Source organism: Megalopta genalis, chromosome 12 (assembly GCF_051020955.1).
Source record: "Megalopta genalis isolate 19385.01 chromosome 12, iyMegGena1_principal, whole genome shotgun sequence".
Taxonomy (NCBI): domain Eukaryota; kingdom Metazoa; phylum Arthropoda; class Insecta; order Hymenoptera; family Halictidae; genus Megalopta; species Megalopta genalis.
The window spans coordinates 10,294,622-10,308,705 of record NC_135024.1 but is presented as its reverse complement, the minus strand read 5'-3'; the positions used below and the strand labels follow the sequence as shown (position 1 = coordinate 10,308,705).

General features: G+C 31.0%; 2 protein-coding genes across 3 annotated transcripts in view; one reads left to right on the top strand and one right to left on the bottom strand.

The window, feature by feature from the left end:
* Positions 1 to 9,714, bottom strand: part of LOC117219149 (uncharacterized) — a 118,114-nt gene extending 108,400 nt beyond the window's left edge. Inside the window, exon 1 of the mRNA XM_033468076.2 lies at positions 9,436 to 9,714. The gene's annotated coding sequence lies outside the window, so the exon portion shown is untranslated. The remainder of the gene's footprint in view (positions 1 to 9,435) is intronic.
* The window catches only part of milt (trafficking kinesin-binding protein milt), a 102,231-nt gene that overhangs the window by 12,023 nt on the left and 76,124 nt on the right, over positions 1 to 14,084 (top strand). For both annotated transcript variants that reach the window (XM_033468073.2, XM_033468072.2), the window contains exon 2: positions 6,760 to 6,982. In XM_033468073.2, the coding sequence (XP_033323964.1) occupies positions 6,760 to 6,982 (223 nt within the window). The remainder of the gene's footprint in view (positions 1 to 6,759; positions 6,983 to 14,084) is intronic.

Genomic DNA, 14,084 nt, shown 5'->3' with positions numbered 1-14,084 from the left:
TTTTATGAAACAGAAACGAGGAACAAGTTCGGTCGTATAAAGCACTCGTGAACCTTGTGTTGCTGTAAAGTAGGCACAGTACACCTTTTATTCGAAGCTCAATAGAGTGGCTAAAAACAAATCGTACATCCATGTTTAAGGGGTCATTGTAAAGGGAAGGCTTCAATCTTGAAATCTATGTTAGGATCAGTAGTGAACAAAATTTTTCAGCGTATTTAGACACTCTTCGATTCATAAGAGAATTTCCAGAAAGAACGTATCTCGCAGCTTTCCAGCCGTTAGATTATGCAAAGATCACGTTACAGGAAAATGATTAAGAGTCACAGTCAGTTTTTCAATTTGTCAACAAATCGGAAATACCGTGTTCGAATACTTTTTACGCTGACTGTACCTCGAAATTAGAATAACCGAGGTATTTCGAATTTTCACCGAATTTTGCTACTGTCCCTGGCAAAATGTATTCGAACACTTTTTAAATCATTGTAAATTTTTTTAAACTGGATTAAATGACTCGAATTTTTCTTGTAATATTGAAGGGACCAGATTAGTGTACAATGACTAAAGTATATATTTTTTTAAATATGCTATAACCTGGGATGATAAAAAAAGGTAAAATAACGCTGGTTTTTCAACTTTTTTATCTAAACTTGGAACGAAAATTTGAAAAATGCGTTTCGCAGAACTTGGTAACTTATGTGCATGCTGAAAATTTCATTGGATCCGGTTGACGTTATCAGTAGAGTGCGGATCTTTATGCAAAATAAAAATGTTCTGCATTTATTGAAAAAAGCAGGACTCGTTTAAAAGTCAGCTTCTTTCTTTATTCATTTTCGCTGGTTGAAATATTTACATTTGTAGTCGTAATTTATTCAAATGTTTCTATCAGTTTAGATAACACATACTCAATTTTCTCATAAATGCATAAAATCCTCAGTCTAGTTATCGATTATTTCAATCAAGATCAGGTAATTTTTGCATGTTTTAGTGGTCGACCGATTTCAATGAAATGTTCAGTGTGCATATAAGTTATCGAGACCTACGAAACGCATTGTTTAAATTTTCGTTATAGTCTCGGATAAAATATCTAAAAAACGAGGGTTCTTTATTTTGTTGTTGTCATTCTAAGTAATAGGAAAATTAAAAGGGAAACGTTTCAGTCATTGTAAAGTAGCACAGTCGCTCTATCATTTAAAAACAAATTCAAGTCGAGCCCGTCATTGTATTTCGAATTTTCACCGAATTTTACTGGAGACCTTCGAAACGGTATAACGGAGACAAACAAAGTGCGACTAAAGGAAACGATGTGTGCAATAATGTGTGCTACCAGCTGTTCGTGCGAATATCCATGATAGAGTGAATAATTTCGACGCGTTTCGCCTAGCTCGACTCTCTCTCGGGCTAAGCAGTTTCGCACTTGACGCTCGGCCCGAGCATCTCTCGCATTAAACTGCAAAGAGGCCACTATAAGCAGAGTCCTGTTTTTCAGTCGAATATCTTCGGTCTTGTAACACTGAAGTCTCATCTGAGGGCCTGTACTTCACCGGTTACTCGTCAGTGGGTCTGTATTTTACAAAATTCCGCGATCATAATTTAGTCTGAGACTAAAGAAAGAACCAGAGTCGGGCGGAATTACAATTGAAATACTCGAGGAATTATAATTAGAAAGCGATTTAATTGCATTTTAAATTGATCACATTGTAATTCAGATCTCCATTAAATTAAATTACGATGTAGTTGGTAATCGCAATTGGAGTACAATTACAAAATACTAATTAAATTACATTGATTATAACGTACGAAGTAATTAAATTACATTAATTATAACGTACGAAGTAATTAAATTACATTAACTACAAAATATGAGGGAATTAATTTGAATTAAGATTACGAATTATGATGTAACTGAATTACGATTACAGATTACGAATTACGATGTAACTGAACTAAGATTACGGATTATGAATTACGATGTAACTGAATTAAGATTACGGATTACGATGAAATTGAATTCAAATTACGAATTACGATGTAATTGAATTATCTCTTCACAAAAAGGTGGCAGAGATATCTTTTTTAAAGATGTAATATAAATTTCATTTCTTATATTTTTATACTTTGATGAAGGTTTTAAACATTTTTTTATTTTGTTTCCCTATATCATTTCAACTCGAAATTATCCGTCTTTTATCTGTAGCTTATTTTCTTAATATTATCGCTCGTTCACTTCGGTGTGTTTGTAATCAGCTGCAATATTGAAATTGTATTCATCGAAACAGTAGAAAATGTATAGCATACTATCAATTAACACGCATCTTAATTGACTATAAATTCGTAACACGTTTGCAACAGTGCTGCCCGTTGATTTACAATGTACGCAAAGGTGGAGTCTCGCCCCCTTATTGCATCAGCCCTTGCAATCGTCAATCGATACTTCGTACGTCGAAATTAAATAATTAAGGAAATGTCTCGTTCCGTGTAGTTCTATATTAAATGATAATTTATCAACAGCATAATATTTTATAACAGCACAAAAGAACGTGTAACTTTTTAAAACTGATTATATTCTTTTTACAATGTAGGAATTTTTTCTTAACCTTTGCACTTTGTCGAGCACTTTTATTAATCTGACAAAGAAATGGTTACCAACGAAAGTTTATCGGTTTATCGGCTACATGATACAATATTCAATAAACAAAATTATTACTTTTTCAATAAAAAATCGAGGTGCATTTTTTAAATTGGCATTGCATATTCTTTACCTCATTTACTACACTCCGTGTCAACGCGAGTTCAACGGCCTGCTATAACGCGACCTATAAAATGATGGAATAAATTACAATAAAAAGGAATTTCAAAATCTACCGAATCAACTCTGACCGGCAATTTAAATTGTGTCAGATTTTTAACAGAAACTTTAATTATAATGTATTCTTGTGCATCACGAATTCGATGCATTCATGACAAAAATGAATAGATCAAATACGAAACTGTCGAGACATAAGAAGAACTCGAGGATATATTATTACACTAATATCTAGCTTATTAAAATTTTTTTTAAATAATAGTAATTACGCGAAGTAATAGCGTTCGGTAATTAACATAATCATTTAGCTCTTTGGTTAGTAGTCCTTTTGATTATACTGAAGTAACTGGAAACGATCGGAGGTGCTGCACCGTCAGGTGTACTATATCATTGCAATTACGTAGAGCCCACTTAGTATCGTCATACTGTTGCATGAGTCGAAGGTGATATTTCCTCACTTCGTTCTTATCACGGCGAGATAACAAGCCGACGATAAAATCGCTAGGAAAATTTCGACAAGTGCTTTACACAGTAATAATTAATTACTATTTGTTACCAAGGTATCGTTAATTCGCTATCTTCTACTGCCCACCCAGCAAAAAGATCGGGCTAATTGCGTTTGTCGTAGTTATTACGCTTATCTATCGGGCGTAGAAAATATTTTCACAGTATTTTCGATCAAAGGCAAATAGGTACAGGGTGCCAATAATACAAGTAACATACCACAAAATTCACTTTGATCATGACAATACAAGGACAAAATTAGAGAACATTTTGTTCACATAAATTACATTATTTATAGAAATTTATGAGTAGAATAGAATGACGAGTAGAATACGGTACGGCTAAAAAAATTTTCGATTTTTGACTTTAAATTGTCATGGTCGAGTGCAATTTCCCGAGAGAACGAATGGAAATGCACATGTTCAAAAACATAGTATGCATGTTTTGTTCGTAAATTCTAACGAATGATTTATATAACAATTTTGTCATAAACTGCATCGTTCATTTACATTTAACAATTGTACGCTCAACGTCGTGTTACAAGAATTAAAGTTCACCTTTTCTTTTTTTATTCAATATAAATGCATAGTTCGTTTCATTAAAAAAAATTTTCACCCAATTTTCTGGGTAACCGCAATTTTGTAACATCCTGTACAACGATAACGGTCGTCGTGCATAAATCCAATGTTAATACGAACGCGACTACGTTTGCTTTTCGAATACGTGCAGAATAAGAAAACTGGATATCGATTCGGGGAAGCATTTAATTATCTCCAGGCGATGCGGATGTTTTCTGACATCTCGCCGTCACCATCGTTTATAGTATTACAGGTGCACTTTGTGATATTACGTAACAACTTTTTTATCATTTTTTTCATATGGTCTATCTATGTTTTCTTGAAGCATAGTCAACGCTACTTAGGTGGTTTTGAAGCGCAACGAGATCATTTTCTGCTTTAGGTGTACACGCAAATCATTTCTTTTGCAATAGTGTCCACGATTTTGACGCAACAATGTGGATCTAGTACCGTTCTTCTCGATTTTCTTCACTTCGGTATTGGAATTCTGCAGAATTACAATTGGATTGTTCAAGGAATTATAATTACGAAGTAATTCAATCACATTGTAATTCGCAATTCAGCTCTCCATATAATTAAATTACAATGTATGTAATTCATATGGATATTTTGTACATTAATTTTACAAATAAAATGCTTTTTTTTTATTCGATTTTAAGGGAAAAGCAAATAATAAGCAATTTTTGTTTTCTTTTCGTTTATCGTGTAATAGGTATTAATTTTTGTTTATTATTATAGAAGAATTTATTTCCGAATTCCGATCATTGCCGAATGAATAAATAATAATTAAGAGGTAACAATTGAAATTGTATTTATAAGTAAGAAATCAATTTTATTATTTTAAATAATAGTCTCTCATTTCATCTTCCAGTTAACAAATAATTTTGTATTTAAATAATCGTTTAAATGAACGATATTTTATTCAAAAGATTTCTCAATGCTGTCTGTAATCGACCGGCAGTGATTAAATCTAATTAATATTTCAGATACCATTGATCAGAGTTCAGAAAGAATTGTGTGACAAATTGAAGTTTTTCGTCGGATTTTATTCCTCGACGCTGCGAATGTCTGGAAGCGTGAACTTGGTGTTCGAGCATGGTTCATCGGAAGCGACCATATGTACACTTTTCTTTATTTATAGATCAAGTTTGTTCTTTTGCACATTCCAGCAATGTTTCGTCCTTGCACGAGGCTCGACAGCGACCAACAAGTATTACTACTGTTCGACTGAAGATTCCGTGAAATAAATTTCAGTATTTAGGGAAGCTCGTTTAACATTTTTATTCAACTTTCAGTGCTACTATTTCTTTAATTAGGTATACGGAGCCCTAAAAGCAGAGTTATGCATCATTTAAGTAAATGCTCTTTTAAATGATTATTTAAGTAAAAAATTATTTTCTATTTGGAAGTGTAAATAAAAGGCAAAATTAATTACTTTTTGTTTACATAGATCTCTACATAAATTATTTAAAATAATAAGATTTATAGTAATTCAACGTGGACTATTTAGGTATCATCATTTTTATATTATGTTTCTATTTGGAAAATTCAGGATAAGTTACTTATGTGTATTAAACAGGATATTTTGTCGTATAGCGTAATTTTTACAAGAGCGATTCAAATCGCGGCGTTGCTGGAAGAATTTAGGACGTAGGAGAAAGTAATATTCATTTCGCGCTATATAAAATGTATTCGACTATATATTTCGCGAGAAACTAAGCGCAACTAATCTATATTCTTTTATAACAATGATAAGGTTAAATGTATTTAAACTGAATTGAACTTTTAGAAGATGTTAGACGAACTAGTTTGCTAAGAATTTCTACAAAAATTGCAATTAGTTGAAATCGTAAAAAAGGATTCAAAAATGGTGTTGTTTAACCTTAAATATTTTCCTCATACTTTTGGGATCTCGTGCACTCAAAAATGATTAATTTGTGGTTTAAAATTCTAATTTAGTAATTCGAATAGAAAATTGTAATCTGAGCACAGTTTTCAATGTGTAGGATCGTTCTCTAGGCCTTTCGCTTTCGGCGACCGAACGTTTCGTTGTCGCCAGGGTATAATACCGAAATGAATTTCATGGAACCGACACGCGTTTGTGCTCCTGTTTCTATTTCACCAGCGGGTAAAAGTAGGCGTGTTAGAAGCAATTTTAGGCTCGCGCGTTTGTGAATCAGAGATTTCTAAGGGATGATGCACGCTTAGGGCATGCAAAAGTTAGAATGTACTTTGCAAATTTCTTCGCGGATGGTGGGAAATGATTTTTTATCGAAAAGTTATTTTCGGAACCTTTACAATTCCAGATTTAACATAAATATTTAGTAATACGGTTCTAGCATAAAATAAGCGTGTATTGAAAATTATAGCAAGACTTCAAAGAGCAGTTATAAAAGAAAACACTTAGGGTAGTGGATTTGGTTTGTTCTCGGGCATTAGTAACGTTACAGTTATCGAATAAGACTTACTATATTTTTGTATTCTTTTATTTCATTTATTTTTTAATTAAAACATTTTTTATTATTTTATCTTCTTTTCTTTTCTTTATTTCTTTTTATTTTGACATATTAAATTTTCTTATCTTTCTATTTTATTTATTTTGAATATATTATATTTTTGTATTCTTTTATTTTCTTTGTTTTTGACACATCAAATTTTTTTTTTTTCTTCGTTTACTTTTAAGTAGAAAAATTTGATATGTTTTATTCGTTAAGTATAAAGTCAAAACGAAGGGCACGATTAGCCACTCCACAGTAACTGGCTCCACAAATCCCAGCACCTCAGGGTGCTGTAGTTCAGTCGAGCTGAATAAGTGAAAGATTTCAAAAGAACTAATTGATTTCGTTTATTGTGCACGCATGATTGGTGATAAAGGACGGAGAGGCGAAATCCTTCGTCGCCACAGCGTCCAAGCTGGCCGCCGTGGAAGATGCGGCTCCGAAGGGGCCCGAGGCTTCGATTCGATCGAAGACCACCGCACTCAAAGTATCGCCAACGGCAAAGGCTGCCCTTCAGGCCCTCAGAACCTCGAGAGGCAAAATACCACACCCACTTACCTCACCGTCGGTCACCACCAAAGACGCTGAAACTATCACGGGTGAGTACACGAAATTATTTCTGAAGCGCGTAGATATATTACAGACATGCATAGGGTAAGGATCCCAATTACCGAGGTTCTCTGGAATACCGCCACTTTCATTTATTTTAATGATAATCGTAATAATATGACAAAGAATAATAAACAAAAAATTTTTTTCTCGAGTTCATGTCGCATCGACTTTGAAGAAATGTTAATTTTAACGTTTGTTATTATTTTAATAGAATGTAACCATTTAAATAGTCCATTGTTTTACTGTAAATTCTGAACAAAATTATTAAATGGTACTAGTACCAAATGGTTCCGCTTTACCCTCCGTTTACCGATATGGCTGAGAAATCGAATTTTTTGTAAATGGACATGGTTTTAAATAGCTAGCATTTAGTCGACTAAAATAATGTTCTTATACTATAAGAATCATTTGATTTTATAAAGAAAGTATAAATGTTAATATTTCTTTTGCACTCTAGAGAACTGAGCAATACAAAATGAAATCAAAACTTAATTTTTACGTAAATTTCAGCTAAAAAAATATATAGTATATATAATATATATATAATATACTACATATCATATATATTATAGTATATATACTATATATACTAAAAAATATATACATATATGAACGGAAAATTATCCTTAATGTGTCGGTAATTAGGACTCTTGCCCTAGAGTAATTCGTCCAATCAGTGAACACTTAAGCTGCAGATTAACAGATCTGCATATTTTTTATTAAAAATAAATTTTTTCGTTTCTATAAATAATCATTCCCTAATAATAGTGCATTAAAATTGCCTAGAAGTTTGTATATTATTTAGTAAACGTTTCTTACAAATAAAGCTTGACAATTGTTGAAATTATAAAGATTCTTTTATAATTCTTTTATAATTCAAAATCGCGAAAAGAAAGAATTAAAGAAGAAAAGAAATATTTTCACATTTTACATTTGGTCCTTGTAAATTTAAGTTAGGCACCTTGTCCCTACCACAGGAAATAAAATCGAGCCTACTTTCCACTTTACATACGTTGATAATGAAATTGTGAATATGCAGAAAAACATCTGCAGTCTAGCGATGAGTGTGCAGATGTCAATCGCCATGAGTGACGATTGCGAATAAGATTATACAAAAACGGAGATACATACATAGTTGCGCGTGTAAAGTTAATCTGAAAGCATGGTAATTGAGACGGGGCAAGAAACAAGGTTCGTAGTCCATGTCATAGTAGTTGAGTAGCGAAATAACGAGAGATTATTATAATGAGCGTTCTTACATAGTGGAAAGTGAGTAACGAGAACGATACAGAAAATCTAGTCGTATGTCAAGCATCTGTCCGGAAGAGAATCGAGATTTTTAATCAATTTTGATCACTGTACTTGCATTTTGAACATTTACTGCGTTCTTAATATGTAAATATTAATCAATATAAGAATTTATATTTATATTATTTATTATATTATATTATATTTATGTAAATTAAAATTTGTATATATAAAAAGTATATTGTATATATAAAATATTGTATATATATATATACAAACATATACAAAAATATATATTTTTTTATATATAAAAATTCTAATTCTATACAAATTTTAATTTACATAAATATAATATAAATTTAGATATAAATAATATACATATACATAATATAGAGTTTTATCCGGAAATCCAGAATATCTCAGGAATATTTTATTTATCTCAGTATATATATATATATAAAATACTTTATCAAAAGTTGTTTGGTGTGACAAACAGTTTCTTTGTTGGCGAAAAACTGAAGGAGTTTACAAGGTCATGTTGGTTTTTTTAAGTACAATGCTGTATTCTCGTATAGACTGTATTATAGTACAATTTAATACGAATCCATCGAAGTCATTTATGTCAAAGGAACCGTGGAAAATCGTCGCCTAATCGAGCCATTTTTGGATACGAATTTCTGTAATCTAATTTCGAAAATCTGTATTTGCATGAACCTTGCACGAGATCTTTAGCATGCGAACAAGTTATCAAGGACTTATAATGCCTGCAAGACATTTATACCGCGTGTCACGTCACTTTGCTTCAGTCTATCTGTTTATTCATTTTTTTTATACGTGCTATTACAAATATTATTTACCTTTCAAATTAGTTTCTTACTGAATCCTAAAAAAAAATGCTGAATAGAAGCGGTAAAATTATTATTCTAGCTTATAAAAGGCTCAGAGAAATGATTATACATTATTATATGTAGCTGTTCCAAATGATTTTCTTTTCAAATGTCATTTTTATTGAATTTTGATAAAAAATCCTGAACAGAAGCGCTGAAATTGTAATTACAATTTAGCTGTCACTTTAGGGAAACTTATGCATATTCAATTCTAGGCTGACATCTGGATAGTATTATCAGTGTAGCATAGATCGAATTTTAATTAATTGAATTTTAAGCGTTTGCAGTAATTGATAAGGACTCACCTGTTTTAAAATTAACCACGTTGCACACGTAAACACAGCAAACAGTTGAGATTCACGTAACAATGATATTATAATTATCCTTTTCTCATTCCTGCAGCGATTCCTTCGAACAATTTACACAAGCACCGCACGTTCGCACCAAATGAACATGTTAAATTTTTAATTAGACGTTCCCCAGAAATTCGAGTATACACCGGAAAGAAATGTTCTATGCTTAGTGAAGTCGAAGAAGGTACTATCCTCTCCGATCTTGAGTACGAGTATTTTATGGTAGCCCGTGAACCTCCATGGCGCACAGCATTCTCCGCTGACAAATGATGATTACTTTTCTCGATCATTGTCATCATTATTATCGTTAGGGTCGTCGCCGTCGTAGTCGTCATCATCATCATCATCATCATCATCATCATCATCATCATCGCCACTACCATCATCATCATCATCATCATCATCATCATCATCTCTCTCATCCACGTCGTCGTCATCATCATCATCATCATCATTGTTGTTGTTATTGTTATTTTTGAAGTCATCAAACTGAGATATCCGCTTAACCTTCCTTTTGATTGAAAACAAAAGTGAAAAAGAATTTAGAATATTTTCTTGTTTTAGGAATAATCCATAGTTATATTAATCCAATAATCCTTATTATTTCATAGGAAACAGTTGTTTCTTCATATATAGGGTGCGAAGGAAATTGTCCCTATGTCTGTAAAGCGACGTGCATAATTATAGACATCTGAATGCATAATTATAGATATCTGAACGAAAACTTATCAAAATATTATTTTTCTATATTTCTATGTTTCTATATTCTCATATTTCTATTTTCTATATTTCTATTATTTATATATTGCTATATTTTTATTATTTCTATTATTTATATATCTTTATATTTCTATTTTCTATATTTCTATACTTCTATATACCTACATATCTATTTTCTATATTTCTATTATTTCTATATTGCAATATTTCTATATTTCTATTACTTCTAACATAAAACTGAACGAAACATCATGTTTGTACATTTCTGTTTGAATGCTTACCAAGGAAAAGAGTGCCATAGAATTCGATCGAGAAACATTGAAATTCCGAGTCGTAATTGTTATGATTTTACAATGACGATGTAAGCTCTCGTATCTGAACATCTATTATACAATCATCTTAATAACTGAATGCCCTGCTGCCGGCGTACCTTCCTCTATTCGACCGAGTGAATTCTAATCACCTCGACTTACAGAACGTGACAAAACGATAGCGCATACCACGAAATTACTTGTTTTATCATTTCGAGATAGCGTATATTGTCTTGCTATTTTTAGTAGTGTTTAATAGAGGTAACGCATTATTTTTGACCTTATTACTAGACTGCAGATTTTTACGTATCTATAGTTTAATTATGCGCTTAAAATATAGAAAAACTCGTATTTTTTTATAGAAAAATATGATTAAACGTTAATGACATTTCGAATTCTACTTAGTATGAAACTTTTAATTTTAACATAATTCATCTAATTATTATACCTTTCTACTTTTACCGTAAGGTATTTTCTGATTGGAATTTGTTCCGTATTTTTATCAAATTATCAATAGTAAGTAATTTGAATTTTTAAAAATTATAGTAATTATTTATAATAATAGCTTAATCGCTGATGGCAAATCTTAATAAAAATCCTGCATAGAAGCGTTGAAATTATTACTACAATTCAGTTGCCTCTTCAAGAAATCTTACTCATAACGTTAACAATATTTTGTAAAATTTGTTACATATTATATATTATTTTAATATAATTTTATTATTGTAATATATATTATATATTACAAATTATTTATTTTACTTTTTTATTTATTTATTAATAACTTTACTGAATATTAAGGTACATTAAATGAAAGCAAATTACACAGCTAAGAGAACATATAACGCAGGAGAAGATTTCTGAGAGAAAAGCCAACCTTTTTTGTTCGTTTAAGTAAATAACATTCACCGCGAGTAATACGATTGTTATGCTTAGACTGCGGATTTTATGCATTTATGAAAAAAAGAACAGAAGATCAAATGCAAAACTATGAAAATATTTGTAGAGTTTCAAAGTGTCTACGTAACACCTGTATTTTGTAATTAATACAAACAGTTTTTATTTTTTAACAGTTTTTTAAAAATCCGCAGTATAATTATGATACTTCGAAATGCATTTGGCACGGGTTAATATGGGAAACCTTGGCAATTATGGCGTCAACGAAATTGCTACGAAAAGATAAAATGGTGCATGAAAGCTCTTAATCAACGTCGCCGCGTGATACAATATAAATGAGGCTAGCAAATCCTCTATCGCATCAGTACGTATATTAAGTCATTTTAGATTGTTTTCCTAGACTTTTATCGTACGAAGGCTAACATTACTTATCTCATTAGACGTATTTCTAACGCGAACTTGATAAATGCACTTTTCGCTTCGTTTTATCTTCTTTATCAACGATTCCGGATACGCTACATTTCGCCACAGTTGGGTAAAATCTTACAATTTATTCATAGAGGAATTCACGCGGAAAATATTCGATTTGAATAAACATGATGGAATGTAAAGCGTGAATATAAACGATTTGCAATAGTGGTTTCCTTTCTTAAATCAGTGTGTACTGGCACGATTTATATAAATAACAATTTCTACAAATAACGATTTATATAGATAACGATTTATATAAATAACGATTTATATAAATAATGATGTATATAAATAACGATTTATTTAAGTAACGATTTATATGAATCCTCCCGATGTATATAAATAATGATGTATATAAATAATGATGTATATAAATAACGATTTATATAAATAATGATTTATATAAATAACAATTTATATAAATACTGATTTATATAAATAACGATTTATATAAATAACGATTTATATAAATAACGATTTATATAAATACTGATTTATATAAATCATGCCAGTATATATTGTAAGAAAAATGATAACCTTTAAGAAAATGTGCTGAAGAAGAGAAAACGATGTTTTTGATTTTACAATAGAAAGTCTCCTTCATATCTCCAAAACAATTCAAGTAATTTGATTGAATTTGACAGACGTTATTCCGTGCTCACTTCTGTACGTCGTACTGTACTTACAAATTATTAATACTTCCCATAATAACTGTAATACAACAACAATGTAATCGTGAAGGGATCGTTTCTTTGCAGTGTACACGACGTTTCGAATCAGCTGACGAGATAATTTTACGAATCTGACGGCGGTGCAGAAATAACTAACGCACTTTGTTGCGTGGCTCCGAAAATAGCCGACCTATAAAGGGTGGGTCATTTCATGTTCTCCTAATGTGATATCCATTTGCCCATTCCGTCGCTATCGGTACAGCCCAACTGTTACATGAATGGACTAGAAACTTTGGGGCTAATTTCGTAACATTAAGTAATTACCAATTATGAAGGATCCAAAACGATCCGAAAGCTATTTTAACGGATTCATTCAGCGTAGCGTCGATCTGAACTCATTCAAAATTTTATGTACTCTTTTTGTGTAAGGGTCCATATTTTAAATAATGGGTCGGTGGGAATATAATGACTGTTTTCGACGCTTTAAATTTTAGTACATTGTTTTGACAATATTTGTAAAAATACCAGTCTACCTACGTATCTTTAACAAATTAATTTAATTATCGTTATAGGGAAAATTGAAGAATTTTAAAAAGTGTCTTTTGACCTTATGATAACAATAGTATTATGCAATATTATTTGCTTTTATCGTTTGATGATGTCCATTTGACATTTTTGATTTAAAAATGTAAGAATGCAAATTAAATCAGTTCAACATAAGAAAAAAATATCGAAGCCAAACAATTTTAACGAAGAAACACTTAAAATTGATTTTAAACACTCCATTCGATATATCAAGAATTATTTGATATTTTCAAAATTCTATGAAAATAACAGAATAGACTTATTGTTCGCAATATTATACTCATGTGATTGGTTCTAAGTTATGTACATAACATGTATAGCAACTTGGAACATGAATTTCAATATTTTTTCAACAAACATCAGTTTCACTGTTGTTTCAATGAACATAAGTTTCATTGTTTCAATGAACACAAGTTTCAATGTTGTTTTAGTGAAAAAATGTTGAACAATTGTTGGACAATTGTAACAACGTTAATACTTCAAAGGCCCAATTATTTTTGTACGATCCAAATACGTTAAAAACTTGATCAAGAGATCTAGAAACTTGATTTAACAAGATAGAAATATCTTGTTTTCCGAATTTGATAAAGGTACGTTCCAGAAGATGGAGATTAGGGAATTTGTAAAGTGAATTATGATTCAATTCTTTCCACTTTATATGTCAAGCGAGTCACCATACATTTAATAAATATTACATTAAAGCAAGTTGACATAATGTTATTGAAATGATAAAATAATTAAATAATTAACGAACAAGCTTAAATATTCTATTGACTTGTTTTCAATGCTTCAGATTTATTTAATTTGGTTCACCAGACACAGTGTTTGGTTGGGGAAAATTAAAAGGCGCGGAAGTCTTATCATAATTCCTGTAATTTTTCAAAGTGAATACTTATATTTTTGACGGCATTTGCAATATTTTTAATAGTGACTGAAGATTAGTGTT